We start from the raw sequence: 19,305 nt of genomic DNA on the forward strand, positions 1-19,305 counted from the left end.
TTATGATGTGAAAGTTGAAATAAAAAGATTCTGCATCAAAGGAAATCGTAGGTTAGAGTCATGTGAGACGGAGCTCAGGCATTGCCTGATAGCTGCGTCATAAAGCTGAGGAATCTTCAGAAAGTAGCAAAACAAGGGTGAACATCGGTCAAGTTTTTTGAGCAGAACTCAAAAAGAGGCTGCCTTCACCTCAACTGATGTCATGATGTCGGCATTGACGATTGACTAATGGTTCATTACATCCACCTACTGTACCTAGCTCTGACCAGTTTATCATTACCACTCATCTTATGCACCTGTTCCAACTTCAATTTAAACTGTTTGCTCCAAGCCATCAGTGCCAGATTATTCAAACTGTGGGTGGGAGTCCTCTAGCGTACCCAGTTTGTTTGTTCTGATAACCTGATCCTGACTAGTTTCTGCCCTCAGACCACTGAGCTTGCCTGCCCCTGTTCTGATCCGTTTGCCCGACCTGTCACCGGACTCCTGCTGGATTTCCTTATCGTATCCCTTTGGATCTCTGATCTTCTTGCCTGGACTTCTGTTTGCCTCATTGACACTGGCATTGGCTTCTCCTTCTGGAATCACCTGCTCTCCCTCGTCCACTGGCTTCTGCTCTTCAGCCAACTCAGCAGCCTTTTGGCTACGGCTCCTGGAATTCTCTGGGTATCATCTGCCGTGTACGGCTGGAATCCAATTCTTTCTCTGGGCTCAGACTGAACTTTATAACCAGGTTAGTGAGTCACGCTCGTATGTCAGAGTTACATGGTCACTAACCTATATAAAATCACTTCAGTCTGTCTGCCTGAATTCGTAGTCCAAGGTTCTGGTTACTGAATGGTAAAATAACTGTTTGGTTGATTAGCATTAGCAGATCTGGTAACTGGCTGGCAAACTGGATAGAAGAAGGCCGGGAGGAGGTAAAGCTGTAGCTTTCATCCGTAAAACTTCCAGAATGATTTTTAACCCAGAAAGTGGGGATCTGTTTGGCATAAACCAAATAAAAAGTTTAACATAGATATGCTTATAATAACTATAAACCATAAAAATTGAAAACCTACCACTAAATCTACTCCAGAATTTCTGAGAATTATGAAATGGCTTGGTTGAATCAAAGTTGTTTGGCAATACCTGAGATGGTTACTTCTCTGGAACTAATTCAAGAGGTAACTATCGATTAAGTTATAGTGTTTCCTATTTTTTCTCCAATCAAATCTTTGATGTTCAATTAATTAAGATTGTATATATTCATGTGTGAGAATGAGCAAAATTTCTTAACAAACGCATGTTTCAGAATTAATAACAAGCAGTTGCTTTTTGTAGCTCAGTTTGCAAACCCTTCTTGAAATATTAAAGCTATGAATCAATTGGATGGATGAATGTCTTCGTCTTGTGTCATCCTGGCAAGGTAATCAACATTTCTTACTTAAAGCCTTTGGGCAGCAAATCGTTTGTTCTTCCAATTCAAGTTTCTCAAACTTTCTTAAAGTAGGAACGTAGCAACCATCAATTCTTATTTCTCTGCTCTATTAACCCTTTTCCTGGCTTCCTCTGATTACTTGCTGATCTATAGGCCTATTAGCAGGATAGATAGACATCCAAGAGGATGGGTGGCACCTGAAGACATTCATATACATCTCTGACAATAAAATCTCTTAAAACCTGACCCATGATTGACTGTCTATAGATTGTATCTGGGAGGAGGTGACTCAATTAATAATGACCAGAAGAGAGCTCATTGATTGTGACATTAGTGAGGATAAACATGATCGTTAGGGGACGAGTGTGAGGATTCATTTGCATGGATGGTCTGATATGTGAAGGCCTGAGGGGAAAACTTTCTTTGAGGACCTCTGAAAATGGAACTTAATAATTAAACTGCCTCAGTTTGAAGGAGAGGGATGAGTCCTCCTTTTTGTCAATTTCCCTCAGAGGAAGCAGTCGATCCCAGATGAAGCTCAAGTGCACTCAAGAGCCAGCGAAGAAGTAATGAAAAACCATGGTAAATTACTCTTAAAGCGCAAGTAGGCAGCATTTCTTACAGTCCTCCTCAAAGAAAAAGATTGGTCCACTTCTTTGGTAATTGCCGCAGTCTGGGGTTAAAAAAGGTATAAGAAAAAATTTCAACATCAAGACCTTGATATCTGCAGCTAATGTTTTATCTAAAGCGACAAGAAAGCCGTATAAAGAGTTGCTGTGGAAATAAGTGAAGTTTTCCAGAGAGTCAGACCACACAGGACTACAGCTGCGAGTTCAAGGCCTAAACCCTCAGGCAAATGTCTCTGACACCTTGTTAATGCATGGGGTGAAGACTCTTCCACCATTTACCAGCAAGGGTTAAACATAATGTGGTCAGTGATTATATATTAAGGTGATAAATAAAAAGTCTTCACTTGGTTTCATTTAATTATTCCTCCATCATGCATTTTAATTTGACATACTTACAACTCAGTTTACAGGGTATTTCCTCAACTAATTTAAAGCTTCATAAAATCTTTAGGAACAACCATAGAGCTGGAAAATTGATCTGATAATGAACTTTTGTGGAAACAAAAAAATCATCTAACTTATCAGCTGTCCCTTTTACTTTTGGTCGTCTCAGGATAGTCAAGATTAATTTCTTGGTGCTCTCTATGATACAGAAGACGAGGTCTCAGGTAGGCTCTGATGTCTAAATAATTTTCAGATGGTGTAAAGAAGTTCACAAAGCTAGCTGAAACATTTATACAATTAAAATAGATCCCCCACCTTAAGGTGTATTTACAAAGAATGACTTCCTGTCGGACAGGAAGCAGCACGTAAAGCTGGGAACACAGTTCTCTGACTCACAGCTCATCAGCACTGGTTCCCCCCAGGGCTGTGTTCCTTCTCCTCTGCTCTTCTCCCTGTACACCAACAGCTGAGCCTCCAGTCATCAGTCTGTCAAGCTCCTGAAGTTCGCAGACGACACCACTCTCATCGGACTGATCTCCGATGGTGACGAGTCCGCCTACAGGTGGGAGGCTGACCATCTGGTGACCTGGTGCAGGGAGAACAACCTGGAGCTCAACGCTCTAAAAACAGTGGAGTTGGTTGTAGACTTTAGAAAGAGCGCAGCCCCAGCTACCCCCATCACCCTCTGTGACTCCACCATTGACACTGTGGAGTCTTTCCGCTTCCTGGGATCTATCATCTCTCAGGACCTAAAGTGGGAGCTGAACATCGACTCCCTCACCAAGAAAGCCCAGCAGAGGATGTACTTCCTGCGGCAGCTGAAGAAATTCAACCTGCCCAGGACAATGATGGTGCAGTTCTACTCCTCCATCATTGAGTCCATCCTCACTTCCTCCATCACCATCTGGTACGCTGGTGCCACCGCCAAGGACAAGAGCAGACTGCAGCGTGTCATCCGGTCTGTAGAGAAGGTGATTGGCTGCAACCTCCCATCTCTCCAGGAGCTGCACGCCTCCAGGACTCTGAGGCGTGCAGGGAAGATTGTGGCTGATCCCTCGCACCCCAGTCACAGACTATTTCAGCCACTACCCTCTGGCAGGAGGCTGCGGTCCATCAGGACCAGAACCTCCCGTCACAAAAACAGTTTTTTCCCATCTGCTATCGGCCTTATCAACAAGGCCAAGACCCGCCCGTGACACTGGACAATGTTTCTCTCCCCCATTCAGTATTTCTGCGTTACATTAACGCACAGTCTACTGTTTGTATATAGCTTCTGTGTATATATATATATATATATATTTTATATATATTCTATCTTATTTTGCTATTTTGTTTTGTTTTTTGTCTGCACCAACAACACCAAGTCAAATTCCTTGTAAGTGCAAACCTACTTGGCAATAAACTTGATTCTGATTCTGATTCTTCTGATTTGGTGTGTCAGGCTGTCTGGTTAACATGTAAAGTCTATGGGGGACTGCCCTGGAAATGATGGAGAAGTCCAGCGGCTTGATTTGAGCGTTGGTATTTCCATTTCTTAAATCTGAACTTTTGCAATTGGATGCTTAACATCAACCAATCAGAGAAGCTGATCGAGAACTTCACTTCAACTCACTTCCATAGAGTTTTTAGCATAAAACTTAAAAATGAATCTACAGTATTATGCAGGGGTTAAACTTTACTGGTATTGCAGTTTTTACCACAAACCTAAAAAAAGTCACCACAAACATCACCGGGAAATGCCCAACAGCCTGTTTGGCTTTAGGCAGCTGTCATCTGGGACTCCCAGGACTGTTGCATACCTGGTATGTGGGGGTTCTGTTGCTCCATGCAAGAACAGAATAGTTAAAAAGGATTATAATGGTTTAAAACTGACTGCACAGATTAGAGTCTCAGGTACAATTTCTCCCTTAAAACCCTATTTCAACTACTTTTTTTTCAGCAAACAAAGCCAAACACTGAAGAATGCAAGAAAAAGAATAGACAAAGTCAATGTCTGGAGTGTTGAGCATCCAGAACGTCAAACTTCAAGAATCCATAAAGTCCAGCGTCCAAGGAGCCTGACTTCAAAAGCATCCAAGCTGAGGCATTGGATGCCGTTTTGACGCTTTTGGCATTAACACATTTTAAACTTCTAAGCAGACAGGAATGGCATCTGGTGAGGTCTTCTGTTGCTGTAGCCATCAACTTTGAGGGTCTGAGATGGCATTCTGCATACAATGATTGTAGAAAGAGGTTAAAAGAGCTAATCCATCCTATCAAAGTGTATCTTCTTTTAAACCTAAAGTCTAGATGTCTGAAAGCAAAGTGCTGCCTTGTGATGAGCTGATATGGATTCAGCGAGGCAAACCGGCGTACCTAATAAGCAGCCAGTGGATTTTTGGTTAATATCTAATGCCATTCTATGCTTCAAGAAGCTGCCTCTTTCAATGTCTGTAGATGGGCCTCCACCACAGGATGGTGCCATGTCCTTGCCTCACCTTTCATTTGGTTGAGACCTACCAACAGCCCAGTGGTTCTATGAGTTACATTGAAGACGCCAAGCAGGGTAAAGCAAGATTCAGAGAGAGGGCACTCTAGCTTGAGATGTCTGTTCATCAGAATATGATAATACTGCAAAGGATCCAATCAATATTTGCTGCGATTCTGTAGTTATTCAAGCCTGAATATCACCAACGTGCATTTACACCTTTGAAGAGGTATTCATTTTTTCCTCCCCACACAAGGTCTCCAATCCCAAACTTTGTTACAGCTGCAAAGTGACTCTGATTGTGCATATTACAGCTGCTTGTTGTGGCTGGTATTGTGAGTTGTATTACATATCAAGCTTGGTGTTTGACTCATTTTCCTCCTCTTTCAGCTTTTCAGGATGACACTGATATCATCTCTTTGTAGATGTGCTCAGAAACCCAATCCTCTGACGGAAATGAGATTATATGCTCTATGAATAAATAAATGGGAACACATCAGCAGGGATCATGTATCATACTTGTACACCAGTGACTTTATTATAAGCATTATAATGTTGACTATGGCAAACAAACAGAGGCCTTTGATTACAGTTCTGTTTGCAGTTAAATCCCTGTCCTTCCTTTTGCAATGATCCCACATGGTAGTTTGATTTACGTGGCCTGGTAATGGAAGAACTTGCTTGGAAGATTATCATGCTGTACTTGCAGTTTTTTTCCTTGGTTTACTGGTTCTTTAGAGGGATTTCAAAGGCAAAGCAATGCCCTTTCATCTGGAATAAAACAGATTCTAAACAGGGAAACAGAGTATATACATCCTCTGTTAATGCTAGAATTCTTTAGTTTAAATGATCTAGCCACTACTTTGTTCTAAAACAAGTCATTATACCTCCAGCATATAAAGCAGAACTCTTTGTACTCTATGTCCCTCAGCATTAAAGAAAGATGATGACAAAACTGAACAATATGAGCTACTCTAAAATCTAAAAAGGTTTTACTTTATTCCTCTGCCATGACCTCAGTATAATGTTTTTAAAATTGAGTTATTTAGGACTATATAAGCAGCATGTGATGTTTCTGTTGTTTTAAAAACTTATGTGGGAAATATAAAATTAAAAAATGACTTTAAATTTAGGCTGACTGCTGAAATTCATAGCTTTACTTATTCTAAAATAGAAAAATATCTGTAGTGGGCCAATGCACTTAACACTATAGAGACATATCTCTTCAGTGGAGAAGATGCAAACTTCTAATCTTCAAGGTAACTAAAAGCATTTCCAAGAAACAATATAAAACAGAACTTATTATAAGGGGTAAAAATAATCCCTTTGGAACAGACTGCAATCTGACCTCTGTCGTTTTTTGTTTTTTTTCCCAGACTAAGGTAGTTTGGGGGGAAAAAAATTGAGGTAGGTTGCACTATAGCAAGTCAAAGATCCTCTGCTAAAAGCTACTCCACAGCACCTCGATTCTAAAAACACAATCAGTACTATCAACTAGTGTTGAGCCGATGCCATTTTTTGGCCCCGATAGAGATACCTGGCTGTGTAGTATTGGCCGATACCGATACCATCTGTTTGAAATTAATGTGTGTATATATATATATATATATATACATATATAAAGAAGTGCATATCATGGCTTTGTCAGGCTACTGCCTACCTTTGTAAAGCAGAAAATAGACTAATACAAAGTGAATCCAGTAGAACTTTTTGTCGTCTACCTGGAATGGGTGACAATAGTTGAATAAACTTTTGGTTTACGGTATCGGTGCCCTATTTATTGGTAATTGCCAATACCGATACCACCATTTTAGTGCAGTATTGGGGCCCGGCCCGATACTGGTATCAGTATTGTCGCAACACTACTATCAACTTCAAAGAGCAAGGAATCCATTGTTTGGCCGGATACCAAAATATCTTATTGCTACCTTTGTTTTGAGGCATGAATTGACTGAGGTTCAAGTACAGAGAGCCTTTGTTTAGCAGAGTTTGACAAAACTAGAATGAATCTAATTCATGAGCAAAAACTGTTCATCTCATTATGCTACCATTACTTAATAATTAAGTAAATTACAAAAAAGCATAACTATTTATTGCACTGCTTCAAAAATTTTATTTAGAAAATGTACGTGGAAGTTTTTCAAAAGGGCATCTATAAAGGTATTTCTGATTTCCTTCGATTACTTCCTGTATATTCTACCACCACTAATAAAATTAAAGATTTTCTCAGGTACCTAGAATAGAAGAAAAAAAGCCTGTCATGATCATTCTCCCCCAAGTGTTTTGATGAGATTATTACAAAGAAAATCCATCATGGCTTTTTCAATCAAAGCCTCTTTATGACGCATGACCAAAAAAAAAAAAAAAAAAAGAAGGAGGAAGGAGCCAAGAAAGAAATGCAACAGTCACAACAAAGCTGGGCTCTGGCGACGGCCCACTGAATCAGGCTGCAGGGGGGAAATCAAGAGAGCCCAGACATCAAACTACTTCATTTTCTACAATTCCTTTAGAGTACTGGTATGGGGCAGCTATATAGTCCTTGTTTCATTATAGATTTCAGCATTTTTATGTTAGATGAGAGATGCTTAAGAACTGCTGTGTTTTATCTGTTTTTTTATCTATTAATAAATGTAATATTTTTATTTTTACTTAAAATCAGAGCTCAAAGGGTTTAGGGCAGATAGACATAGAGTTAATGGAACTCAATATAAAGACCCCCCCCCCCCAAAAAAAAGCTCTTTAAAACCTTTAATTTGAGAATATTTATTCATCCGTCTATCCATTTTCTAACACGCTTATCCCAAGTAGGGTCATGAGGGGTGCTCTCCAGCTGTCTACAGGTGAGAGGCGGGGTACACCATGGACAGGTCGCCAGTCCATCGCAGAAAATGCATTCAATATTACATAAATAAACAATTTGTGTCACTTTTACTGAAGCCTCTATTTTGTGCTGCTCTTGATTTACCATCAGGTGGCAAAGAGAGGGATCAGATATAGCTTTGGAGACCCAAGTGTCAAATAAGTTTTAGTACATTTTGGAGGTTATCAGAGACCCAGAGCATGACAGAACCCCCCTTACTTAGCAGCATGCTTTTATTTGCTTACAGCAAATTAAACTCGTGATTTTGCTTACAAAAACTTAATCTTAGATCTATCTTGTCTGGAGAACTTCTTCTTGGCATTTTTCCTAAACAACCAGTTTTAAATATATAAACAAGGATCTATTTGTTACTAGGGTAACATGGTTGCCCCAGGGTGCTATCCTCTAACAGAGCTTTGTGTGACACCTGCTTACTGTGTGGCACCAAGATTGGCAAACAGGAAATCTGTTTTTGTTTGAGACCGTTCTGTTACAGCTCCGTAATCATGAAATAATTTACTGATCCATTTTAGAGGGTCTACCAGGAGTGAAAGCTTTACAACCAGATGCAAGAACCCCTGTCAGTGGGTTCAAGGAGAGTACCCTTAGACTCTCTCAACAGCTATGGTATACATTGTGTTGTGGTCAGCCATGCTATCCTTTCTCATCCTTAGGGTCAATTTGCCATACGCAACCCTCCCCAAAGCTAAAGTTGAGGTCAAAATAGGCTACAACCATAAAAAGTCAACTAGGCTATCCACACGGAAAAATATTATGTGTAAAGATGAAACCGCCAGAAACCAACCAAGCATCACCTGTGTGGCGTGCTTGCGCTCCCACACAGGTGAAGAAGGATGCAAGGGGATGTTAATAATGAATGCAGAAGAGGGAAATAAGGGCGTGTGGAATGACAATGGAGGACCAAAATATGGTGAGAGTAAATTCCAGATTAGACTCAATAGCTTCCAAAACAGAACAGGAACACTAAAGTCCGGGTATGCTGCTGCATGTTTCTGCGGGTGAGTATTAAGGGGGGTGAAGGTGACGTTGGCTTGTGTTCACAGACAGACCAATATGCAGCTGGTGATGCATATAGAGTTAACTAAAGTTATGTACTCTGGGAGCTGGTTGGAATTGCAGTCATGTTGGGATCCCTAACAACCACTAAGCTTGTCCTATGCACTCAAACTTAGCTTTGTCTGGAGGGGAGCATAGTTCTCAGGATCATAGGGACATGCAAACCCACCACCAAGTTGGAGGTTGTAATTCAACAAAGGAGGTACAAGAAGTTCCCCTCTTTTTGGTTCCACCATGCAGAGAGAGGAACATCAAGATAGAGTACAATGCAAATTGGATTACAAGAAATGGCAGGGGATTAAAATCATTGTGGGCAGTGGAAGAGCCCTGTTGAGGATCTCCTCAATCCATTCATCTTGTTCTCAGTTGAGGAGAGAGAGCCTGAAGACTCAGGAGAAAAAATTGCTAAACATCTTTTCTGGCAGCCAGCTGCTAGATGAGGATCAGCTTTGATCTGAGCTGGTTATAAGGCTGTCATAGTTGACAACTTTTAAATGCTGAAAAGAAGACTGCAAAATGCTGATGGAGCGACAGAGTTTTGTATCGGTACCAGCATTGAAGAAAATGCATCCTTTTTTCAGTGTCCCTGAGAGAGTTTTCTTTGGAGAAGAAGCTCAGTGTTAGTTAACCTTAAAAATAACAGGATTAAAGGGACTTTTTCATTGTTCTGGAAACATGGTCCACAAGTTTAATCTCTCGGAACCACAGAAGACCTTCAACCATATTCAAACCAGCAGGTTGTGTGGGAAATAGCAGTAGGAGTATGGGGTATGGCTTTTTGAGCAATCTGATTTGTCTGTTAAGTATTTTTTCTTGTTCTCTGCGCCTGTAAAACAAGAACAGTTTTTGAAAAGAGTATTTATCCTGAAAATATGCGGACAGATTTAATCTGTCAAAGATTCTTTAGTATACATATGTGGTATACATATATAGTATCTCTCTGGATTTGAGTTTTATATTTTTTTTCAGATTTCATTCTTTACCAAAGCCTGACAATGTTTTTTGTGAACATAAATCATTATTACGAAATAAATCATTGATTAAAAGATAACAGAAAAAACAAAAAGATAATTACAAGCATGTTAATTTATCTGAAACAGATCCAGAAATTTATCTATACTGGATCTTTCAGTATCTTTCAAAGATTCAACTCCCTTGAAAGATACTGAATTATGGTGGTTTATGGATCTGTCAGATAAACAGGTAAGATCCAGTCAAATCCATTAAAATTTGATCTGCCAAACATATATTCATAATCTATCTTTGTGGATCTCAGTATTCAAAATTATTCATTTTAAAAAAATTTTTGTTTTATAAAAATGTTTAATAATTTACAGATCTTTTCCAGCATCATGTTAGTGTGTGGCTTTTCCACAGATAAAGCAGAAAAAGGAGTGAAATAACAGTCATTAACACAGCATTGTTGAGGCAAAACAACAAAAAAATCTATCACATCCACGACATACATTAGCAGCCATTCAAAATGGCCCTTCCCAGTCAAACGGCAGCCGAATGGCAGCGCACTTCCCTGCAACTCCCAGCAAAATCCCCTCAAACTTTCAGCCACTGGAGTGACCCCCTCCTTCTCCTGGGCATGCATAATTCTTTACTCTGAATCCACCCTTTCACTGAATTACAGTGTCTGACTGAGATGGCAAAAGTACTCACTTTCCGTACTTGAGTAAAAGTACAGATACTTGTGTTAAAAAATACTCTGGTAAAAGTGGAAGTACTGATTAAACTTCTAAGTAAAAGTAACAAAGTACAGGCTTGTAAATTTACTTAAAGTATAAAAGTAAAAGTAGAAACCACTTTTTTCATGCCGTTGCCTACATTTTAAATGGATGTCTGCCAATAGGACTAGGTCTCCGTTGTGTTCATTTTCAATCATCTCGTCGTCCATGCTACTATGCTAACGCCACCGCCATCAAGCTGCAATGATTTGCCGCGAATGAATACCGCCGAATCTGTCGATTCATCTTGTAGTGGTGCGTCAAATGCAACGTAGATTCCCATCCAATTAGATTGAATTAGGTATTGATGACGTGAAAAATAATAACGGTAACTCCATTGAAATGATTCAAAACTAAAGTAACGAGACAATTTTTTAAAATGTAAGGAGTAGAAAGTACAGATATTTGTGTAAAAATGTAAGGAGTAGAAGTAAAAAGTCGCCATAAAAATAAGTAATAAAGTAAAGTAAAAATATCAGAAAAATCTACTTGAGTACAGTAACGAAGTATTTGTACTTCGTTACTTCCCATCTCTGGTGTCTAACAAGGATATGCTGCTTCTCTTTAGATCTTAATGTCCACAAATCATGACTGATGGAAGAATATTTTAGTACAAAGATTGATGTTTAAAAGGGAATTGTAGGGGACCAGTCAAGGGCCCATCAAGGTAAGCGGTGGAAATTTTAAATGGCTACTACTCTATAAGGGAATAAAAAATGCATTTCTGACTGTTTTAACTTTCAATTATATATTCTAATATTGTGGCATCAAATTCATAACCTATAGTCTTTAAATATTTAGTTTTGCTCTCACTTAAGGGGTCATTCCCTACCTGTAGCTGGATTCAACTTGGTGTCTCGTTCAAAAAGGATGAAAGGGGAAACTGACTGTGAGTTTGAGGCTTTCTCTGCAGCAGCGGGGGCGTTACTTCTATCTGTTTTGATCAAGATGGAGCAAAACCAAAAAACCAAAGCTCCTAACTTACCTGTTACTTCAGTTCCGACCTTCACCTATGGCCAGTCTATATAGAGTATTTTGAAAAGGCAGGGGTCGTGTTGGAATTATTGCTTTTTTGGCTACAAGCAGAGGCAGAATAAAGTTAAGCAACCGCTTATAAACTAAACTTGCGGAGAGACGGATGAGGGAAAAAAAGAACAAATTCAATACACAGCAAATGCATAATACATAGGCGAAGAACTGGAAAGAGAAGATTGCTTAGAGAGAGAAAGAGGGCACATATATGTGGACTTGGTTTCTTTCATTAGGTCTGCAGTTGAGGTCTTTATACAGTATGGAGGAAGGAAAAAGAAAACAAGGCAGTAGATTGGACCTCGAATGAAAGTGGCGGATATTTCACATCTAATATTGCTGATTGATTCTGCAGAGAGTTCTTCACAATCTAACTTGATTTAAAGTAGCAGGAAAATGAGAGGGCCAGAGCATTTTTCTATAAAAAAATAAACTGATTTCGCTGGAAGCATTAAGATTGGTGCCTTGATTAAATCAGAAGGCAACTGTGTTACACTTTAACATAGGATGGTAAAGCACTAGCTGAACTGGGTCAGTGAAGTTTTTCCTGATTTAATCCGAAATGTGTGGGTGCAAATCCTACACCTTTTCCATTGAGCACACTCTATGTTGGAAATCTAACTCCTACAGAAAGAGCATTTCCCCTCTTTTTCTATTTCCTCTGCACTTTCCCAGGCTCTCTCTTTTGATTCCCTGCTGTTCGCTAACAAGAGAGGACAGCCAATCGAAGTGACCCACCGTAAGCTTGCCATTTCCCCGGCTCTTGTTTTCTAGCAGAAAAGCCACCCCACACTCTCGTAGGCCATTTAGCCGCAGCAGTAATGACAGAAGCAAACAGATGCTGGATCCAAATCGCCAAAAATGGATGTGGTAAAAGGCACAGAGGCAAAGAAAAACAAAGCGAAACTAAAACACAATGCTTTTGGTTTGTTTTTCTGCATTAAACGAGTTGAGTAAATACAAAAAGCACTTATCAAATGATTCATTAATCAAGTAAAAAAGCTCTACAACCAACCTGGCTCTATATAGGTATTATTTATGTAAAAACTAATCAGTCAGCTTATTAAATCATGATAGAGATGTTACAAAATCCTGTGAATGCAATCATTCAATATATATATATATATATATATATATATATATATATATATATATATATATATATATATATATATATATATATATTAGTGCTGTCAATCGATTAAATTTTTTAATCGCGATTAATCGCATCAATGCCTGAGTTAACTCGCGATTAATCGCATTTTAATCGCACATTTTTTTCCTGATTGAAAATCATTTAAATACTCTCGATGACATACAAAAAAATACATACAGGCTAGGTTTGTGCCAATGTTCTTTTTTTTAAATGAAAACAGGTCACAGATACTGATTTATGCCATAGAAACATATGGCAAGAAGATGGGGAGGCATGTAGCAAAAAATAACAAATATGTAGGCAAAAAAAAGGCCCTGAAAACAGGCTGATGTAAAAGACAGTCTTTACAGTTAATACAGTCTTTTGAACAAAGACAAGCATTTTACCCTACCGCTATAAAATGCAGTAGAGTTAACATTAGATGTTAATTAACCAAGGTAATAATGAACAATTTTCAATCAATACATCAAAATCAATAGACCGACATTACTAGATGAAGGTAGTCTATGCTCTAGAAAGTTACTTTTCAGCCTCTTAACAAAAATGAGAACACACACACACCCACACACCCACACACAGACACACCCACCCACACACACACACATGCGATACTGACCTGTTGCGTACACAGACGGCAAGAGGGCTGCTACGAGATTCAGTTTTCTCAGCGTATTTCAGGTTGCTACTAGTTACCAGACACTCAACTTGTTTGTTGGTGGTGGGGCTTAAAGAAAAGGCACTAGCGTCACCCAGTGTATGAGCGTCTTTTTCCCTTGAGGAGCTCCGCTCTAGAAGCCTATGAGAAATGCATAGACTGGGGGAAAATAGCCCCGCCTTCCCGCAGGCTGCAGCGGGATGTACTTGGAAAAATTGTACCATAAAACCACATAGCGTTAATCTCACGTTAAAAAAATTATCGCCGTTAAAATGGCCTCGCGTTAACGCGTTAATAACGCGATAATTTTGACAGCACTAATATATATATACACAGGTGCTGGTCATAAAATTAGAATATCATGAAAAAGTAGATTGATTTCAGTAATTCCATTTAAAAAGTGAAACTTGTATATTATATTCATACATTACATACAAACTCATATATTTCAGATGTTTATTTTGTTTAATTTTGATGATTACAAATGACAACAAATGAAAATCTCAAATTCATCATATCAGAAAATTTGAATATTACTGAAGACCAATAAAAACAAAGGATTTATAGAAATGTTGGCCAACTGAAAAGTATGAACATGAAAAGTATGAGCATGTACAGCACTCAGTATTTAGTTGGGCCTCCTTTGGCCTGTATTACTGCAGCAATGCGGCGTGGCATGGAGTCGATCAGTCTGTGGCACTGCTCAGGTGTTATGATAGCCCAGGTTGCTCTAATAGTGGCTTTTAGCTCTTCTGAATTGTTGGGTCTGGTGTATTGCATCTTCTTCTTCACAATACCCCATAGATTTTCTATGGGGTTAAGGTCAGGAGAGTTTGCTGGCCAATTAAGAACAGGGATACCATGGTCCTTCAACCAGGTACTGGTAGCTTTGGCACTGTGTGCAGGTGCCAAGTCCTGTTGGAAAATGAAATCTGCATCTCCAAAAAGTTGGTCAGCTGCAGGAAGCATGAAGTGCTCTAAAACTTCCTGGTATGTGGCTGCGTTGACCCTGGACCTCAGAAAACACAATGGACCAACACCAGCAGATGACATGGCACCCCAAACCATCACTGACTGTGGAAACTTTACACTGGACTTCAAGCAACGTGGATGAAGTGCCTCTCTTCTTTTCCTCCAGACTCTGGGACCTTGATTTCCAAAGGAAATGCAAAATTTACTTTAATCAGAGAACATGACTTTGGACCACTCACCAGCAGTCCAGTCCTGTTTCTCTTTAGCCCAGGCAAGACGCTTCTGACGCTGTCTGTGGTTCAAGAGTGGCTTGACACAAGGAATGCGACAGCAGAAACCCATGTCTTTCATACGTCTGTGTGTGGTGGTTCTTGAAGCACTCACTCCAGCTGCAGTCCACTCTTTGTGAATCTCCCCCACATTTTTGAATGGGTTTTGTTTCACAATCCTCTCCAGGGTGCGGTTATCTCTCTTGCTTGTACACTTTTTTCGACCACATCTTTTCCTTCCCTTCGCCTCTCTATTAATGTGCTTGGACACTGAGCTCTGTGAACAGCCAGTCTCTTTAGCGATGACCTTTTGTGTCTTGCCCTCCTTGTGCAAGGTGTCGATGGTCGTCTTTTGGACAACTGTCAAGTCAGCAGTCTTCCCCATGATTGTGTAGCCTATAGAACTAGACTGAAAGACCATTTAAAGGCTTTTGCAGGTGGTTTGAGTTAATTAGCTGATTAGAGTGTGGCACCAGGGGCCATCAATTTTGAACCTTTTCACAATATTCTAATTTTCTGATATGATGAATTTGAGATTTTCATTTGTTGTCATTTGTAATCATCAAAATTAAACAAAATAAACACCTGAAATATATGAGTTTGTATGTAATGTATGAATATAATATACAAGTTTCACTTTTTAAATGGAATTACTGAAATCAATCTAGTTTTTCATGATATTCTAATTTTATGACCAGCACCTGTATATATATATATATATATATATATATATATATATATATATATATATATATATATATATATATATATATATATATATATATATATATATATATATATATATATATATATATATATATATATATATATATATATATATTTATTTTTTATTTTTTTGTTACATGCCTGCCAGGCTGTTTGTTTTTCTTTCCCCTCCCCCCTTACCTTTGCTTCTACACAGGTAGCAGAAGCTGGGATCTACCTTCCCTTGATTGATTCTCTCCACCTTTGGACCAATTAGGATCTAGGGAGGTCCTATATAAGCAAGCCACTTAGAGATCCTACCCCCTTCCTTGGCTGGCTTGCTGCATGTTTTGTTCTGTGTGTTTAATGGTCTGTGGTGGGAGTTAGTGGACAAGGTAAGGTTGGGGTACCCTGTACATTTCATCACATAGGAGACTTTCTGTTAAACACACTAGGTAAGTAGGTTGATGCCACCCTTGTAAGTTTTGGTGAATCTTTTTGTTAGATTAGTTTAGCAGGGTTTCGGTTTCATTTGTTTTATGTAGCTTAGACCGTAGGTAGGCCCTGTTTTTGTTTTATTATTTTCTTTGATTTGGCACCACCTAATCGTCCCTTTCTCCCCCACCATTTGTATGAGTTGCTTGGGATTTTTTGTAACCAATAAATCCCAAATCTTTCTTTTCTAACATTCACTTGGTCTCTGAATTTTTTTGTGGCTGTCAAGTTACTTCCCTCTCTCCCCAGTAAAGGGGGGGCGTAACAAGTGGGGGCTTGTCCAGGATTTGAACCCGGGACCTCTCGCATTATATCGCATATTGTTACGCCCCCCCTCCCCTTTACTGGGGAGTGGGGGCTTGTCCAGGATAGCCACTTTTTCTCTGAATTTTTTTGTGGCTGTCAAGTTACTTCCTTCTCTCCCCAGTAAAGGGGGGGGAGCCGTAACAATATATATGTATAAAACCCATGCAACTTTTCCTTTTGGCACCTTCTTTTTGACTATTGAGCCGATGTAACAAGTTTCTTGATTAAAGTTCTCCCATGTGAGATCAATAAAGTCAATCAATCAATATATCCACAATTCATTTCAATTAAACTTGTAGCAAAATTTGATTGGAAATTAAAAAAGCTTTTAAAAAAGTATTGTTTATTTCCAAGAAACATTAATAAGTAATAAACATTTTTCCTTTTTTAATGTTTAGTAACCATCTGATCACACAGCTCTAAAATACCACTGATATTAAGGATGGATGTGAAAATATTTCTGCTCTGTTATCTGTGAAGCCATTCTGTTTGGTTTGATTCTTCTGTTTGAGTTCTTGGTTTATTTCAGTGGCAGTAGAAAATACATCTTTGCCTCATTGGAGCATTTCAGTCATATTTTTTCCCAAATTGGATTTTGAAGCTCCCTTTAAAAGTAAAAAGATAAACTTATAAAGTGGCTTTCTGAAGGAGAATAATTTAGAAACCTGAAGCAGAACAGAAGGAAGGAAAACTGTCTGTTGACAGCCGCCTCATTTGTTCAGAGAGAAGCAGCGCAAAGATCTGCTGCATTTAGAGCTGTACTATTGGTTGTTGGGAATATTATTTCTTTTGTGTGCCAATGATGCCATCGCGTTTTAGCAGGAAATAAAAAAAAAAAAAACACAGCTTTTTACACAAGAAGCTTAGAAGTACTTCCAATGCTTTCAGAAAAAACCTCTGCTGCAGCTTGAAAGAGAGGTAAACTGGAGCAGGATGTTTGCCTTTATCGTGCTTTTACCTGTAATGTCAGGCTTCTGTGGCATGAAGAACTGATAGAAGGTGGGTTCCGATAGGCCCTTCACATTGCGGGCTGTGATTTCCACCTCATATCTCGTGTTCCACTGCAGCGGCTGCAGCATCGCAAAGTCGTTTGCTCCTGGAACCAGTTTGGTCATCCACTGTTCCTCTTTGTCCTACAGGAGAGGGATAAAGAATAAACAAAACAATCAAATCATGTTACTTTGATAAGCAACTGTTCATTCTTTGTGTTTTAATCTGGTCTCTCTTTACCCTCCCTTTGTCACTCAACTGGAAACAAAAAACTGAGGCTGAGGAATCGCCATTAAAGGAGAGCCAAATGAACTGCCTGCCCGCGGTTTACATACCAACCTGGCAACGCTTTCCACCAGAGCTGGAGGAGCAAAATAAAGGGATGATTTGTGCAACACCTGACTATAAAATTACAGAACTCTTTGAATTGCAGTCATACCCAAAGCAGTTACTCTCTGATGCTAGATGATGGCCAAAGATTGCTAATGTTTGAGTGTCCTGCTCTGACTACATATCCTAAACCTCTTGCCTACAGCAGGACCTCTCTCTCAAATCCTGCTCCCTTTTAGTTTTTTTTGCTAAAAGAGAGCTTCAAGTGAGCTAAGATACAGAAAAACAAGACATCAGTCACTCAAAACATTGTTTTATTATTATTATTTAATTATTTTCCCCCATAGAATGATGCTGCCACCATCATGCTTTGCTCCAGGTAATTTTTCTATCACAGGAGTGAAATTATCTGTGAATAAGAGAACTGAAAAAGTACCGGGTGCTGCAACCAAAGCCACAAAGAACTTGCTGAGAAATAAGCGGTGGAAAGTTCACAGTCCAAATAAGATTGCACATGTTAAAGCCTTTTTTTTAACACTAAATAAATCTATATACATTTTTGTTGTTTGCCAATTATGAAACCACATGACATTGTCAAAAAATGAATACCCATTTTAATATTTATGACTTGTTTAATAGTCAAACTGTCCTTCTTTAAGAAGTGACATAAAGACAAGCATCCAGTATTGACATAATGGTAGAATATATTTGCTTTATAAAAACAAAAATAAGAAAACACACCTGAATGTGTATTTATAAACTACATTTTTATGAACAAAGATGGCCACCATGTTTGCAAGCTCCCATGTTTGCAAGTTAACCTATAATTTGCTCTTCAGGGATGTTAACCATTAAAATTATGCAAAACCTTTCTGTTTTTCATTAGCAAATACTTCCCACACTATACATGCCTGTCTTTGTAATTAAATGATAATTAAAATTAAATTATTAAAATGAACGGGTTACATCTCTTACTGAAACTGGAAGTGAAACACAATCTAAAGTGGAACAACTCAACTTGGTCATCAGCAGAAAACTACTCCAGCCGTTTTTGCTCGCTGGAAAAAAAACAAACAACCAAATACTCAGTCTTGCACGCTGTGAAGGGATCATGTCAAATAGAGTAAACAAAAAAAGAAACAAGTACGAGTGTGAGTTATTTTCCTGAAAATGTAAGAGCACGCCTTCTGCAGACTGAATGCCCTCATGTAAATTTAATGAATGCTTGATTTCCAAACTGCGCCTGTTGTGTTTCGGGTTTTTTTTTGCTCGCCGTCACAAAACTGGAGTGATAAATGTGAAACATTTATTCTGTCGGCTGAGGAGAACTGCTCAGTAATCAGAGCAGCTCATGAATAATAATTTTAAAAAGTGAAACCAGGTTTAAAGTGCACCAGAAGGTGGTAAAACTATTTATTTGAACAAAAACTGAGAAAACTTTCTGGCCATTCTGGAGATGATTTGCTCCTTATTTTATCATTGCTCAGTAATAAAAATAATAATTCCGGTTTAAATATTTTAATGAGCTCTTCAGGAATGTTGACCTTGTCTTCCATTTAAATGGAAATTATTATGAGTTAATTTGTGCTTATTTGACTACTATTCAAAAGTCCCAGTCTATTGGGTCGTATTAAAGGCAGGTCCAAGTTGGATTGGCTCTATCAGTTTGCATTAGGGATAGAATAGAATAGAATGGAATAGAAAATCTCTATTACCCCACAATGGGGAAATTCTGGTGTTTACAGCAGCAAAAAGATAACCCCCCCCTTGAATCTCTGGACTAAATTCATCTCCACTGTGCATGTTTGTAATGTCAGCAGGACGTTTT

The 19,305-nt window shown here is 38.9% G+C and overlaps 1 protein-coding gene across 3 annotated transcripts in view; it reads right to left on the reverse strand.

Annotated features, from left to right (window-relative positions):
* The window catches only part of LOC119791181 (neural cell adhesion molecule 2-like), a 486,158-nt gene that overhangs the window by 36,260 nt on the left and 430,593 nt on the right, over positions 1–19,305 (reverse strand). For all 3 annotated transcript variants that reach the window (XM_038297130.1, XM_038297129.1, XM_038297128.1), the window contains exon 15: positions 17,116–17,290. In XM_038297130.1, coding sequence (XP_038153058.1) covers positions 17,116–17,290 — 175 coding nt within the window. The remainder of the gene's footprint in view (positions 1–17,115; positions 17,291–19,305) is intronic.

Source organism: Cyprinodon tularosa, unplaced genomic scaffold (assembly GCF_016077235.1).
Source record: "Cyprinodon tularosa strain WSP-4 unplaced genomic scaffold, ASM1607723v1 ctg383, whole genome shotgun sequence".
Taxonomy (NCBI): Eukaryota; Metazoa; Chordata; class Actinopteri; order Cyprinodontiformes; family Cyprinodontidae; genus Cyprinodon; species Cyprinodon tularosa.